The sequence below is a fragment of the Mus caroli genome, chromosome 5 (assembly GCF_900094665.2).
Source record: "Mus caroli chromosome 5, CAROLI_EIJ_v1.1, whole genome shotgun sequence".
Lineage (NCBI taxonomy): Eukaryota > Metazoa > Chordata > Mammalia > Rodentia > Muridae > Mus > Mus caroli.
Genome location: NC_034574.1, coordinates 20,321,076 through 20,337,720, shown reverse-complemented (window position 1 = coordinate 20,337,720; position 16,645 = coordinate 20,321,076). Strand labels below are relative to the sequence as shown.

The following is a 16,645-nucleotide window of genomic DNA, read 5'->3' as shown; positions in this document are numbered from 1 at the left end:
AAAAAAAAAAAAAAAAAAAAAAAGGCCTTAGGTGTTAAACTTGGGAGTTGGGTATTTCCTTGCTGTGCTGTAGATAACTTTAGGGATTTTTCTTGCATTTTACTCATTTTTAGAATACTTGTGTTGCCACATGAGTATGTACTACTATGCATGTGTAGAGGTCAGATGGTTCTCTACTTCCATCATGTGAACAACTCAACTCAGGTCATATGGCTTGGTGACTGTGACCATTAACCTCTGAGCTGTTTTTTTCCTGACCCTTTATGGATTTTGACCACTGAAATCAAAGGCAGAATTGGTAAGATAGCTTAGGAGAGAGATAGATCTAGGTACTCTGCAAGAGAAGCCAGGTAGTGGAAAGTTTCAGGTGATTGTATGGGAATACAATGGAATCGTTGCTGTGTGAGATAGTTCCACGCAAAGAACAGGCAAAATGCAATGTACTACTATGAAGAGTTCAGAAGGACCAATCAAATGTTGCTTAAAGCTTTCAGATTAAAATACCAGGAGGTTATTTCTTGAACCAAATCTTAAGACTCATGGAGTGTCTAGTCCCCTTTAGCATTTTTTTAAAACAATAGACCTTTATATTTCTTGTGATTAAGAAAATTCATATGTGCGTGTATGGGTCTATGTGTTTATGCCACTGTGTGTGGATTCCCACAGAAACCAGAAGTGTGTATCAGATTGTCTGGGCTAGAGTCAACTGGTGCTTTTGTGATTCCTAATGTAGGTGCTGGGAACTGAACTCAGGCCCTAAATATCTTTTAATATTTTATAGTTTCTATTTTATCATAAAAATGGAACTCATATATTTAGTAGTTGCTGCATACAGACAAGAGACTAGACCCTGTTCTCTAAACTGTTGACCTGGTGAACTAGCTGATTTCTTGGCAGAGGCACCTCCTGCATTGTAGTGTGTTTAGCAGCACTACCAGACTCTACTGACTGAGTTGAGTAGCTTCTGCACTCCATATTGTGCCAACAAACAACATGTTCAGACAATGCCAGATAATTTCTGGGAGAAATCAACTCTGCCCACTACCGTTGAGAACCACCATTGATCAAAGGCTAATAAATATACCTAGAAGAGTGCTTGGATGGAATCAAGTTTTTTTTGGTGGTGGTTGTTGTTTTTGTTTTGTTTTGTTTTGTTTTTTTCATAAATGAAGTGTTAGTGTTTGGCACTGAATTAAAAACAGAAGAAAACCATGGTATTTGTTGCAGTTGATGAATAAGATGTCCACTGAGCAGCTCTGTCAGATCTTAATTAATTAAATAATTATTTTTTCTGTTGGTGATTAAACCTGGAACCTTGTTTATGTTAGATAAATTCTCTACTACTAAGCTGTATTGATTGCTCTCATCTTTTCTATTCTATATTATTATACTGATAAAATTAACTAATTAATTAATTAAGGAAGGGAATTTGGGTCACATTATGTAGCCCTAGAACCTGCTATGTAGACTAGGCTGACCTTAAGCTCATAAAGATCTAACTGAGGGCTGGGATTAAATGAAGGTTTGAACTACCAGGTCTGGCCACTTTTTGTTTGTTTGTTTTTCTTTTAAATCTACTTAATTTTTTAAAATTACATTTGATTTATTTCTGTGGTTCTTTGTGTTCATGTGCACATGTAGGAGTCAGAGAACAGCTTGCAGGGTTTGTTTGTTCCTTTTAACATGTGGGTCCCAGGAGTTGACTCAGGTCCTCAGGGTTGGAGGCAAGTACCCTTACCCGTTGAATGATCTTGCTGGCCCAATCACATAAGCTTTTAGTAAATGGAATTTTCAGGTATCACTTTTAAATTTTACTAGATGTAGACTACAACCTTTTAAAAGTCTGAACTTTGTAAAGAACTTATTAGAAATATAAAAGCTAATAATGGATACAGAGGGAGTTTTGGAAAATGTCACTTTAAAGAAGCAAAATCCTGAATTAGTAGTTTCAAACTTAAGATATTTATTAACATGTGTTTGTCCTAACATTCAGGCTTTAAGAAAGAAAATATATTTTTTTATTACTTAATATGTTATTATGCAAGAGAAAGCTCAAATTTTATTTGCTGTATTTGCCAAGTATGCTTTATATGGTGTTTTAGATCTAAGTCTTAAAATTCAACATTTATCTGGGTATGATAATCCATGGTGCACATCTCAGTAGTTAGGAGGAGGAAGAGGTAGCAATATTAGGAGTCCAAAGCCAGCCTGGCTTATATGTGAGAGTGTCTCAAAAAACAACCAAGCAAAAATTTTAGAATTTGATTTTATGTGCTTAATTAATTAATTAATTAATTTTTTGCTGTAGGCCTCGAAGTAGAGGAAAATCTACAGTGGAAGACGAGGACAGCATGGATGGACTGGAGACGACGGAAACAGAAAATATTGTGGAGACAGGTATTGGATTTTGATGAGAGTTTTGACAAAATAATCATCTGTACTTATTTATACATGATACATAGCATTTGTATAGAAATGTCTGTGTTAGCATTTGTCTGTATATGAAACTCTCAAGTCATCCATCTGTTTAAATTATTTGATGTGTACTGATAGAGTGAAAAACTAAGGTTTCTTTCTCAGTTTTTCCCTTGAGTGCTTATTTAGTTTGAATTATTTGTATACATGAATGTCTTTTATTGAAACAAATACAATTTTTTATGTCTTTAGTATATTTCTGACTTGTGAACCATTAAGTATATGTTCAAAGCTTTGGTTAATATGAATATAGAGGAAAATGCTTCATTAGTGAATGGTATTATAAATTCCTGGGTTAATCTGTAAACTTCTGTGTACTCAGCCTTCCGATATCTTCAACATACAGGTATGCATTGTGTACCCACAAGAGTAGATAAGTAAAATACCAAAAATCATTCCAAAATCCAACAAATTAATGATTTAATAAGTTGTTGGCCTCATGGCCTGAGTAGAAGATGACTGCTTGGGGTAGTCTGCCAGCTGTGATTCCCACATGTGTGTGGCACCTGGACAGCATTCTGCTCTTTGTTGTTCACCAAGATGAGTATTATCTTTTTTTTTCTCAAGATTTATTTATTTTATTTATATGAGTCATTGTACCAGACACACCAGAAGAGGGCATCGAATGCTATTATAGATGGTTGTGAGCTACCATGTGGTTGCTGGGAATTGAACTCAGGACCTCTGGAAGAGCAGTCAGTGCTCTTAATTGCTGAGCCATCTCTCCAGCCTGAGTATTAGCTTGATGTATAAAGAATCTCATAAAGTTTCTTAGAAAAAATTGAAAGGTTACTTCATCTTTTCTAAAAAAAATTTTTTTTGTGTGTGTATGAGTTTTGCCTGCATATACATGTGTGTACACAGGGTAACCAAGGAAATCAGAAGAGGGTGGTGGATTTCCTGGTACTGGAGTTATAGGTAGATGTCTGTTGTAGTGGCTGTTTTGGCATCAAACTTGAATTCTCTGGAAGAACAGTCAGTGCTCTTAACCATTGAGCCATCTCTCCAGCCCTACTTTATCTTTTTTTAGAAAAATTATTGTGTGTGTGTGTGTGTGTGTGTGTGCGCGTGCGTGTGTACAGCTTGGGAAGTTTTCTCCTTCTATATGAACTGTGGGGATCAGACTTGGCAGCAAGCTCCCAAGATATAAGATACAATTTCAAAACACATGAAATTCAAGAAGACCGAAGACCAAAGTGTGGNCACTTTGCCCCTTCTTAGAATTGGGAACAAAACACCCATGGAAGGAGTTACAGAGACAAAGTTTGGAGCTGAGAGGAAAGGATGGACCATCTAGAGACTGCCATACTGTGGACGTTGTACATCGTGGTGCGGAGCCTAGTGCGCACCACGATGTACAACGTCCACAAGCAGACCCTGTCTCTTGTGAGGCTACGCCGGGGCCTAGCAAACACAGAAGTGGATGCTCACAGTCAGCTATTGGATGGATCACAGGGCCCCCAATGGAGGAGCTAGAGAAAGTATCCAAGGAGCTAAAGGGATCTGCAACCCTATAGGTGGAANAACAATATGAACTAACCAGTACCCTCTGGAGCTCGTATCTCTAGCTGCATATGTATCAAAAGATGGCCTAGTCGGCCATCAGTGGAAAGAGAGGCCCATTGGTCTTACAAACTTTATATGCCTCAGTACAGGGGAACGACAGGGCCAAGAAGTGGGAGTGGGTGGGTAGGGGAGTGGGGGGGAGGGTATGGGGGACTTTTAGGATAGCATTGGAAATATAAATGAAGAAAATACCTAATTAAAAATAAAAGCTGTAGACAGATGATGCTGAAATTCAGGGGGAATGAAAGGAAGAATAAATCATGTCTTTAAAAAAATAAAAAAACCAATTTCTCATAATCAAACACTTGCTTTACGTTTTAAGATACTTTGAAGAAATTATTTTATGTTTATATCTTACTATGTAAGTGCAGAGTTCTTGGAAAGCTTTTATATACTCTGTAGCTCCCATTTTCCTTTCTGTTGTATTTTATTAGTTAGAGTGACAAAGTGAAGCTTGGAAGTTCACAATCATTTCATCCTTTAAAAATTTTCCTCTCTACCTTCCCTTTCCTTTTCATATCTTTCCCCTTTCCTTCCCTCCATTATTTATAGAGTTTATTATTGTTTTTTTTTTTATAGATTTATTTTTTATCTGTGTGTCTGTATGTTCTAGAGTGAGCATGGGACCCAGAAGAGGTTTTGGATTTCCAGGAGCTGGAGTTACAGGCATTTGTGAGCTACCCAACATGAGTAATGGGGATCCAAACTGGCATCCTCTGTAGGAGCAATAAATACTGATAACTGCTGGATCATCTCCCAGAACCCCTTTAAAGTCATGGTATCCATGCCTTCACCTCCAAAGAAAGGGTCTTACTGTGTAGCCCTGGCTGTTTTAGAACTCTCACTCTGTAGACCAGGCTTGGCTGAAACTCCCAAGAGCTGGGATTAAAGGTGGGTGCCACCATGTCCAGGTCCTTTTAAAGTTTTAAGTGACATTTTTCAACCTCAATTTTTAAAAAATTATATTAAGACAGTGCCATCCGGCTGTCTCCTTTTAAAACATGGACCCATCAGCATTCTTCTTCGGTATTCTCTTTCTTACTTGGTGAAGGTTTAGCATCATTTCTATATTATTCTGTTTTTCTCCTTGTAATCTTGTTTTTGTTTTTGTTTTCAAAACAGGGTTTAGTTCTGGCTGTCCGGGAACTCACTTTGTAGCTCAGGCTGGCTTCTAATCCAGAGAGATTCTCCTGCTTCGGCCTCCTGCGTGCTGAGAGTAAGAAACACGTGCTGCCGCCACCTGGCTTCCCTCAGACTGTTTTATGATCTGTTCAAAACCTTGAATTATGACTTCTCCAGTTCCTCTCAGCAATACATTCTTAGAGTTCACACATTACCCTTGTCATAGTGCCATTTATTGGGACAGTTAGTGACTTGTTTTCCCTTACTACACTTGGGTTTTGTTTTGAAAACCTATGCCACACAGCATTTTACATATTGAAACCTACAGTCTAGTGATCCTATGAATGGGTTTGCTGCTTTCTAACTCCAAGTCTTTGTAATCTTTTTCTTTCTTTTTTTTTTTTTTTTTTTAAAGTCTTATGTAACTTTGGCTAGCCTGGAGTTCACAATTCTGGTTTAAAAAAAGAGGTCTGCCTGCCTCTACCTCCTGAGTACTAGGATCAAAGGCATGCACCACTACATATGGCTATTGTCATTTTCTTGACACCCCTTCAAATCTTTCACCAAATCCACATTTTACATCTTCCAACTGGTCATGGCTGTAGACAACAGTCTTGCTGATTGGCTTATCTCAAGTGACTTCAGTTCTCAAGTGAGTCAGGGCCACTCCTTTTCTCACCTTACCTACTCTCACTTAGACATTTCTTCTCTCGTAATCGAGGATGATTATTTCATTCACCACCCTCAAGCTTCTCAGTCTTCAATTTAGTTTCCATTTTTTGTTATTTTAGTGGAAAAAAGGATTTTCACAGTTCTACCAGGTATGCTCTCTTGCTTGCTTCTCTGTCCACATGCTCTGCCTTTACTCCTGTGTCTTAAGAAAGCTACAGTGATCATTGTTCTTTGGAAAGAATATTTTTGAGGTCCATTTTTAATCTTTCCCACCCCTAGATAAAAATTTAGCTACTCTCTGAGGACTTCAGGTTCTTTTAGCTAGGGAAAGTGGTATTAAGGAGGAAAAAACCGTAGGTTATAAGAATGCATATCATAATTGTTTCACTTGAGAAATAACTGTGTCATTTCATTGGTCTTTGTCTTGTTTAGCAATATATTAGCTATTAGAAGACACAATATATACACACTTACAGTTGTGAGTTGATACACATTGAAGCCTACTTTTAAATAACTAGTTAGCTTACTTGTTTGAGACTGGTGTCTTACTATGTAGCCCTAGTCCTGGAACTTGCTGTGTAGCTTCATACTCAAGAGATCCACCTGCTCCTGTCTCTTGAGTGCTGTGATTAAAGGTGTATATTACAACCCCTGGAAGAAATCATTCTTTCCTTGCATCTGTATCTACTCGTATACATACTAGTCCTCCCTCCTTCCCTTATGTCCTTCCCAGATGCTAGTAACTTCTATTGCATTCTATTCTATTCTATTCTATTCTATTCTATTCTATTCTATTCTATTCTATTCTATATCTTTGAGATTAATGTTAGCTTCCACATTAAAATGAGATATAGTATTTGTCTTTATGTTTTTGACTTATATACTAGTTCACATAGTATTATCCATTTCCACACACATTTCTGGAGATGGAATAATATTTTTTTCTGATACAGGGTCTAGCTCTATAGTCTTGGTTAGTAGCTTCAGGTCGCTATATATATAGCTAAGATTGGCCTTAAACTTTTGATCCTGTTGTCTTCTCATCTTGAGAGCTAGAGTCACAGCCATGCCTGGCTAGGTTGTTTTATTTAAAAGAGGTTTTATTATGCATGTACAGATGCTCTGCCTGTGTGTATGTTTGGGTACCAGTGCAGTGCCTGTGGAGTCCAGAAGAAGGTATTGGGTTCTCTAGAACTGGAATTGGAAATGGTTGTAACCCCCTGTGTAGGTATTAGGAACTGAACCTAAGTCCTTGCAAGAGCAGCCATTGCTCTTAACCATTGAAACATTTATCATTGATCTTTATTTTTTATTCTTATTTTTTTTTATTTTTTTATTTTTTTTATTTTATTTTTTTTTATTTTTTGGTTTTTACGAGACAGGGTTTCTCTGTATAGCCCTGGCTGTCCTGGAGCTCACTTTGTAGACCAGGCTGGCCTCGAACTCAGAAATCCGCCTGCCTCTGCCTCCCGAGTGCTGGGATTAAAGGCGTGCGCCACCACGCCCGGCTATTTTTTATTCTTAATTATATACTATTCCTGTTTTATATGTACATCTGTTTATTACTCATTGGCTGATTCTTTTTGGCTATTCGTGGATTGTATTCTTATTAAAATAACAGAATAGATACCTTTTCTATGTATTAATTTTATTTAATTTGGATATATACCCAATAATGGGTTTGCTGGATTATATGGTTATTCTATTTATAATTCTGTTGATCAATATATTTATTTTTTGTTTGAAATATAGGATCTTGCTTTGTTGCCCAGGCACTTAGGGTCAAGTGATTCTTGATGTCAGTATTAGAACTATAGAGATATGGGATTGGGCACTGCAACTGCATGAGGCTGGTGTGCCCCCTCCTTATCTCCCTCTCTCCCTCTTTCCCTTTCTCCCACGTTCCCTCCTTTCCTGTCTCAATTTTTCAAGAAAATGTTTCTCAGAGTAGCCTTGCTGACCTGGAATTAATTCTGTATATCAGATTGGCCTGTAATCATAAAGAGCCATCTCTGCCTCCTAAGTGCTGGGATCAAAGGCATGCGCCACCACTGCCCTACCATGTGCTCCCCCCCCCCCTTTTCAGGAACACTACATATAGTTTTCTATAATAACTGAACTATTTTTTCAAGATGTATTCATTTTTATTTTATGTTTATAAATATTTTGCCTCCATGTATGTAAGTGTACCTTGTATAAGCCTGTTTCCCTCAGAGGTCAGAAGAGGGTGTTGGATCTCCTGAAATGGGTGATAGATAAGTTTCCCTGTGGTACTGGGGATTAGAGCAGTCGGCGTTCTTAACTGCTGAGCCACCTCTCCAGTCTTTTTTTTTTTTGTGTGTATAGAACATGATTTTAATATTTTCAGCTGTTAATATTCAACAAACAGAATAGGTATTTTAAGATATATTTCATAGTCATGTCTCCCTTTTCATTTCTGCTATTATTAAATATAATACTGTTTCTGTGCTCTCTGGTTAGTCTGGCTAAGGGTTTATCTAGCTTGTTGATTTTCTCAAAGAACCAGCCCCTGGTTTGGTTGATTCTTTGTATAGTTCTTTTGTTTCTGTTTGGTTGATTTCAGCCCCTAGTTTGATTATTTCCTGCCTTCTACTCCTCTTGGGTGTATTTCTTTTTGTTCTAGAGCTTTCAGGTGTGTGTGATAGTGTAAGCTCTCTCCAGTTTCTTTTTGGAGACACTTAGAGCTATGAGTTTTCCTCTTACCACTGCTTTCATTGTGTCCCATAAGTTTTGGTATGACATGTGTTCATTTTCATTAAATTCTAAAAATGTCTTTAATTTCTTTATTTCTTCCTTGACCAAGTCATCATTGAGTAGAGCAACCAGCTTCTATGTGTATGTGTGTCTTCCATTGTTTTTGTTGGTATTTAAGACCAGCCTTAGTCTGTGGTGATCTGATGGGGTGCATGGGATTATTTAAATCTTCTTGTATCTGTTGAGGCCTGTTTTGTGACCAATTATATGGTCAGTTTTGGAGAAGGTTTCATGAGGTGCTGAGAAGAAGGTACATTCTTTTGCTTTATGATGAAATGTTCTGTAAACATCTGTTAGATCCATTTGGTTCATAACTTCTGTTAGTTTCATTGTGTCTCTGTTTAGTTTCTCTTCCCATGATCTGTCCCATTGCTGAAAGTGGGGCGTTGAAGTCCTCTACTATTATTGTGTGGGGTGCAATGTGTGTTTTGAGCTTTAGTAAAGTTTCTTTTATGAATGTGGTTGCCCTTGAATTTTGGAGCATCGATGTTTAGAATTGAAGTTTTTTCCTTTGACAAATATGAAGAGTCTTTCCTTATCTTTTTTGATAACTTTTGGTTGAAAGTCGATTTTATTTGGTATTAAAATGGCTACTCCAGCTTGTTTCTTGGGACCATTTGCTTGGAAATTGTTTTCTAGCCCTTTATTCTGAGGTGGTGTCTATCTTTGTCACTGAGGTGCGTTTCCTGTATGCGGTAAAATGCTGGGTCATGTTTACTTATCCAGTCTGTTAGTCTGTGTCATCTTTTTGGGAATTAAGTTCATTGATGTTAATTCCTGTTATTTTTGTTGTTAGAGGTGGGATTATCTTTGTGTGCCTATCTTCTTTTGGGTTTGTTGAAAGGTTACTTTCTTGTTTTTTCTAGGGTGTAGCTTTCTTCCTTGTGTTGGAGTTTTCTATCTATTATCCTTTGTAGGGATGGATTTATGGAAAGATATTGTGTAAATTTGGTTTTGTCATGAAATATCTCGAGCTGTAGGAAGTGCACCTGGAACTCAGTTCTCACCCCCCCCCCAAAAAAAAAATCAGGGTTAGGTTTAGGGTTAGGTAATCTATGGTAATTGAGAGTTTTGCTGGGTATAGTTGCCTAGGCTGACATTTGTGTTCTCTTAGGGTTTGTATGACATCTGCCCAGAACTTCCAGCTTTCATAGTCTCTGGTGAAAAGTCTGGTATAATTCTGATAGGCCTGCCTTTGTATATTACTTGACCTTTTCCCCTTACTGCTTTTAATATTCTTTCTTTAATATTCTTTGCTTTTAATATTCTTTCTTTGTTTAGTGTATTTGGTGTTTTGATTATTATGTGATGGGAGTAATTTCTTTTCAGGTCCAGTCTATTGGGACTTCTGTAGGCTTCTTGTATGTTCATGGGCATCTCTTTTCTTCAGGTTAGGAAAGTTTTCTTCTATAATTTTGTTGAAGATATTTACTGGCCCTTTAAGTTGGGAATCTTTGCTCTCTTCTATTATCCTTACGTTTCATTGTGGCCTGCATTTCCTGGATGTTTTGGGTTAGGAGCTTTTGGCTTTTTGCATTTTCTTTGATGTTGTGTCATTCTTTTCTTTCTTTTTTTTAAGATTTTTTTTTTTTTTTAATTATATGTAAGTACACTGTAGCTGTCTTCAGACACTCCAGAAGAGGGAGTCAGATCTTGTTACGGATGGTTGTGAGCCACCATGTGGTTGGTGGGATTTGAACTCAGTACCTTTGGAGGAGCAGTCGGGTGCTCTTACCCACTGAGCCATCTCACCAGCCCTGTGTCATTCTTTTATATGGTATCTTCTGCACCTGAGATTCTCTCTTCTATCTCCTGTATGTGTTGGTGATTCTTGCATCTATGACTCCTGATCTCTTTCCTATGTTTTCTAACTCCAGGGTCGTCTGTCTCCCTTTGTGATTTCTTTATTGTGTCTATTTCTATTTTTAGATTTTGGATGGTTTTGCTCATTTCCTTCGCCTGTTTGATTGTATTTTCCTGTAATTCTTTAAGGGATTTTTGTGTTTCCTCTTTAAGGGCTTCTAGCTGTTTACCTGTGTTCTCTTGTATTTTTTTAAGGGAGTGATTTATGTCCTTCTTAAAGTCCTCTATCATCATCATGAGATGTGATTTTTAAATCAGAGTTTTGCCAAGTTGATGCCAAGTAACCTTGGTTTCTGTTGCTGATGTTCTTATGCTTGCCTCCCACCATCTGTTATCTCTAGTGCTACCTGCCTTTGTTATATCTGAGTGAAGCCTGTCTTTCCTGTGATCCTGGTTGTGTCAGAACTCCTCAGAGTTCAGCTGTCTCTGTGATTCTGTGATCCTGAGATCCTGGGTGTGTCAGAGCCTTTGGGAGTCAAGCTACCTCTGGGACCCTGAGATCCTGGTGTGACATAACTCCTGGGATTCTGGGATCCCGGGATCCTATGGTCCTGTGTTCCTGTGTTCCTGGACGAGTAAGAGCTCCTGGGAGTGGGTCTTCTCTGGGTGTTGTGGGACTGGCTACAGAATTAGTGCCCAAGGTCTACCAGTCTTAAGTGGGCTAATTTACATTCTTACTATCAGCGCATATGAGGACAGTCTTTTTATCTTAACACCAGTCATTTTTGTCTTTATTATTATTTTTTATAGCTTCTTGGGAGGATGAGATGACATTTTGTGGTTTTGGTTTTTACTTCTATGATGAGGTATTTTCTTAGATGTCTTCTGTCTTCTTGCTTTTGAGTTGAATGTCTTACATATGTTGCAAGTATATCATTTATTAATGAATAATTTGTACTTCACTTCCCATTCTGCAGGTTGTTCATCTTGTTGATGGCTTCCTTTGTTGGACAGACTTTCTTTGAAACCTTACTAGTTAAGTTTTTGCTTTAGTTGTTGTTGGTGTCTTCTTTCCCTCCTCCTCCCCATGGGCTTTCCATATCTAAAGATGTCTTTGTGATGAGGGGTGATTTTTGAAATGCTTCTGCACTTTTAATAGTTACACAGTTTTGAGTTTTATGGAATGATATGACCCAACTGTACATGTTTAGAATTAGGGGCCTGCTTTATTTCTTCTGCATTGCATACTCACTTTGTCTAGCATCATCCTTTCCTTTCCTTTCCTTTCTTTTTTTCTTTCTTTTTTTTTTTTTTTTTAAAGTTTGTGTGTGAGGAGATACTGTTTATAGCTCAGTTTGGTCTAGAACTTACAGTATTAGTTCCATCCCTCTCAAGTTCTGAATTACACCCTACCTATGTGTTGTATATTTTAAAGTCAGGTATTATAGTTCTTCTAGGTCATGTGTCCCTATCCCACTATACCCCCATCTGCTTTTCCACAGTTTCAGGATTGTTTTACCTTCTGAAGGCATTCATTTATTGAGTCAGGGCCTCATATATAGCCCGGTGTGGCCTGGAGCTCACTATATGGGTACCAGACTAGGGGCAAATTCATAGAGATATACCTGACTCTACTTTGGATTGAAGCATGCACCACCATGCCTGGTCTTTCCTTATATATTTTGTTATTAACTTTTCTAGTTCCTTGAAGAAAATTGTTTATATTTTGATAGAAAATTGCATTCAATTGATGTGTTGATCAATTTGAGCTGTGCAGTTTTTTAAAATGTTTAATAGATTTTTTTCATGCAATATATTGATTATGTTTTCCTTTCCCCCTGCTCCTATCAGTTCCTTCCGATCTCCCCTCTCATACCTAATCTTCAAGCTTTCTCTCTCTCAGAATTACAAACAAGCTTCTAAAGAATAGCAATAAAATAAAACAAAGCAACAAATCAGAATAGAACAAAACAGCCAAACAAGAAAAAGCCTAAGAAAAAGCAAAAGAAATGCACATAGTTGGAGAGTGCAGACACTATACACTTTCTCATAGAAGCTGTGTATGTGTATATATATATACACACACACACACACAAAGTACTTGTAAACATTTATTTATTTATTTGTTTGTTTGTTTATTTATGATATAGGGTTTCACTATGTAGCTCTCTCTGGCCTGGAAATAACAGATATTTGCGTGCCTCTGCCGCCTAGTGGTGGAATTAAAGGCAAGCTAAGGTCCTGTAATTTTTTTTTAAAGCCCTGAAGTACCTGTGTGTGTGTGTGTGTGTGTGTGTGTGTGTGTGTGTGTAAGAAGCGTCTACTGTATTAAGTTTCATACAATCTCTCAAATGGCTTTTGGCTTTATCTGTCCTTCCTTCCCTTCCTTCCCTCCCTCCCTCTTTTTATTTGATAATCCTTTTCCAATCTCTTCCCTACCCATCCATAAATTTGTATTCTATTTCCCTTTCCTGCAGAGTCCCTCCCCCCCCCCTCCTGGCTATACAGATTGAAGCTTGCTTATATCAATGATTTAACGGCTAGCATCGACATATAAGTGAATATTTGTCTTTCTAGGTATGAGTTATTTCACTTAAGATAATTATTTTCTCTTGTCAACATACTTGTAAATTTCATGATCACATTAAAAAAAAAAACCCAAACTACCAATCCATACTCTTATTTCTTTTGGTGCCTTTGTGGCCAAACACTCAAAGAGCATAAACCAAGAAAGCTTCATTGAACCATTAGCAGAAAGTATCACAGATATTCTTGTAAGGACGAAATGGCTTGTCAAACAAAGAGGCTTGGATGGGTTTGTGGAGTACTTCCATGTACAGGACCTAGAAGGCGGCATCAGAAATATGCTGCTGGCTTTTGTGGGTGTTACTGGAGTAGGGGCTGGTCTGGCACATCTAATAAGATAGCCTTGTGAGTGCAGTAGGGGACTCTTAAAACTCCAGCCACCAAACTACATGCGTCTGTGAAAACATGTATTTATGAAGGTGAACTTGAAGCTGCCCAGGATTTTAACAGTCCAGTTCTACTGTAGCAACATAGCAAAAAGAAAGTGGCTACACGATTGTGGCTAACAAGAATAAATACATGGGAAAAGTGTACCCTCTGGAAGAGTCACTTTCTGAATGAAGCAGAGTTCCCTCTCAGCAAAGTTTGAGAGGCCATGGAGGAGGACTTCTAGAATGAATGAAAGGGGTGGATGGAAAGGTTTGATTTCCTTGTCTAGAGATGGAAGAGGGGCCAGTCATCAGGCTAGTCACAGAGTTCAATAAATATCCATTACTCTGTTCAGAGTGTTGAGAGAGAAGCCCTAATTAACCACGTTGGTGACTTGTGTAAAATGGATATGTAACCTACAAGTCACCAAACAATGACTAGAAGCTGCAGTGCTGTACAAGAATGTGAAGGGAGGCGCCCTCTGAGCAGTCCAGGGTAGGCTTTTTGACAAAGTCCAAGTGCTCAGGACTTTTAGCCCTGTCTACTTTGGCTTGGTTTGGATGATTCTTAAGTTTATTAGCCTAGTGATGGCCAAAAAGTACTTGACTTAAGGTTCACTAATTAGTTACAAAACTGAATAGCCTCAATTTTTAAGAAAACTTATGCAATGTATTTGTCTGTAAAAATTGTATATATTTTTACTGAAAGTCTATTTCTTTGAACATAGAGGGAAGTCTTGGGTTTAGTTTTTTCCATATCCTTTTGAAATTTGTAGCTTCTCTAGTTTAGAAATGTATTTCTTACAGCTTTTTAAGACTTTGTCATTCATTCTAGTATATACACAGAACCCGTTGTGTGTGTGGTCTGGTTGTAGTAGAACAAATCAGATTTATAACTATGCAGGGTTAGTTATCCAATCTTGTTTTGTATTTAGGGATCACAGGTAGATAGATGTAAGACATTTGATTCCCCTGTTGACTTACTAAATTGTAAAGTGTTTTGGTAAAGCAGGCTAGAGTCTTAACCATGGTGCTATTCACTGGGTTTACTTGTTTAACACAAGTTTATGCCCGATGTCAATAAAACAAATACATATTTCTTTTCTAAAAAACAATTCATACTCAATTGAGTAAATGTACCACATTTTCTTTATCCATTCATCCATCGATAGACATCTAGGTTGTATCCAATTTCTGGCTATTATGAATGGAGCAGAAATGACTGGTTAAGCAAGTAAGTGTCTTTCTGGTAGGATGAAGCATCCTTTGGGTATACACCTAAAAAATGTATAGCTGGATCTTGAGGTAGATCAATTCCTGTCTTCCTGAGAAACCCCAACACTGATTTTCATCATGGCTGCACAACTTTGTATTCTCACTAGCAATGGAGGAGTGTTTGCCCTTACTCTACATGCATGATAATCATTTTGTTTTTTATTTATCTTAGCTATTATGATTGGAGTAAAATGAAATATCAAAGTAGTTTTGATTTGCATTTCCCTGATAGCTATGTGTGTTTCTTTAAGTGTTTCTCAGCTATTCGAGTTTTTTCTTTGAGAATTCTCTGTTTAGATCTGTATGACATTTTAAAAATTGTGTTATTTGTTTACATGAGATCTGTTGATTTTTTTAGTTCTTTATATATTTTGGAAATTAGATTTCTATTGGACATGGAGTTGGTAAAATTCTTTTCCTGTTCCTTAGGCTTTGTCTGACTGACAGTATCCTTTGCCATTCAGAAGTTTTTCAGTTTCATGAGGTCCCATTTATTAATTATGCTCTTACTACCTGTACTATTGTTTTGTTCCTATGCTAATGAGTTCAAGACTATTCCCCACTTTCTCTTCTGTCAGATTCAGTGTATCTGGCTTTTTATTTCTATTTTTTAAATTATTTTTTTTATTTTTCAATTTTTTTTACACTCTAGATTTTATTCCCCTCCTGGTCCACTCTCTTGACTGTTCAGCATCCTATAACTCCTCCCTGCCCCCTATCTTCAAGAGGATGTCCCCACTCCTGACCCCACCATTCCTCTTAACTCCCCTGGGCATCCAGTCTCTTGAGGGTTAGGTGCATCTTCTCTGACTGAGCCCAGACCCACCAGTCCTCTGCTGCATATGTGTTGGGGGCCTCATATCAGCTGGTGTATGCTGCCTGGTTGGTGATCCAGTGTTTGAGTGATCTTGAGGGTTCAGTTTAATTGAGAGTGCTAGTCCTACAGGGTTGCCCTCCTCCTCAGCTTCTGTCAGCATTTCCTAATTCAACAACAGGGGTCAGCTGCTTCTGTCCATTGGTTGGGTGCAAATATCTGCATCTGACTCTTTAAGCTGCTTGTTGGGTCTTTTGGAGGGCAGTCATGCTAGGTCCCTTTTTGTGAGCACTCCATAGCCTCAGTAATTGTGTCAGGCCTTGGGACTTCCCCTTGAGCTGGATCCCACTTTGGTCCTGCTGCTGGATCTTCTTTTCCTCAAGTTCCTCTCCATTTCCCACCCTGCAGTTCTTTCAGACAGAAACTTTTATGGGTCAGAGTTTTGACTGTGGGATGGCAATTCCCTCTCTCACTTGATGCCCTGTCTTTTTGTTGGAGGTGGGCTCTACTATTGGGCATTTCATCTAAGATCCCTCCCTTTGAGTCCTGGGAGTCTCTCACCTCCCAGGTGTCTGGTGCATTTTAGAGGGTCCCTCCAATCTCCTACCTCCTGAGATTGCCTGTTTCCATTCTTTCTGCTGGCCCTTTCCTTTTCCCTCACCCAATACTAAATCAGCACTCCCCCACCCCCACTCTGCACCCCTGTCCACTTTCCCACCTAGGTCCCTCCCTCCCTCTCCCCTTGTATTGCTTTCCTCTCCCTCCTAAGTGGGACCAAAGTGTCCTCACTTGGGCCCTTCAGCTTATTGACCTTTTTGAGTTCTGACTTTTTTTTTTTCCTTTGCTAATATCCACTTATTAGTGAGTACATACCATGCATGTCCTTTTGGGACTGAGTTACCTCACTCAGGATGATATTTTCTTGTTCCATCCATTTTCATGCAAAACTCAGGATGTCCTCGTTCTAAATAGCTGAGTAGTATTTAATTGTGTAAATGAACCACATTTTCTGTATCCATTCATCTAGGGGACATCTAGGTTGTTTCCAGTTTCTGGCTATCATAAACAAGGCTGCTATGAACATAATAGAACATGTGCCCTTGTGGCATGGTAGGGCATCTTTTGGGTATATTCCCAGGAGTGGTATATCTAGGTCTTCAGGTAGATCTATTTCCACTTTTCTGAGGAA

General features: G+C 38.2%; 1 protein-coding gene across 16 annotated transcripts in view; it reads left to right on the top strand.

The window, feature by feature from the left end:
• Positions 1 to 16,645, top strand: part of Kmt2c (lysine methyltransferase 2C) — a 234,437-nt gene that overhangs the window by 59,677 nt on the left and 158,115 nt on the right. For all 16 annotated transcript variants that reach the window (XM_029477435.1, XM_029477434.1, XM_029477427.1 and 13 more), the window contains exon 2: positions 2,309 to 2,397. In XM_029477435.1, coding sequence (XP_029333295.1) covers positions 2,309 to 2,397 — 89 coding nt within the window. The remainder of the gene's footprint in view (positions 1 to 2,308; positions 2,398 to 16,645) is intronic.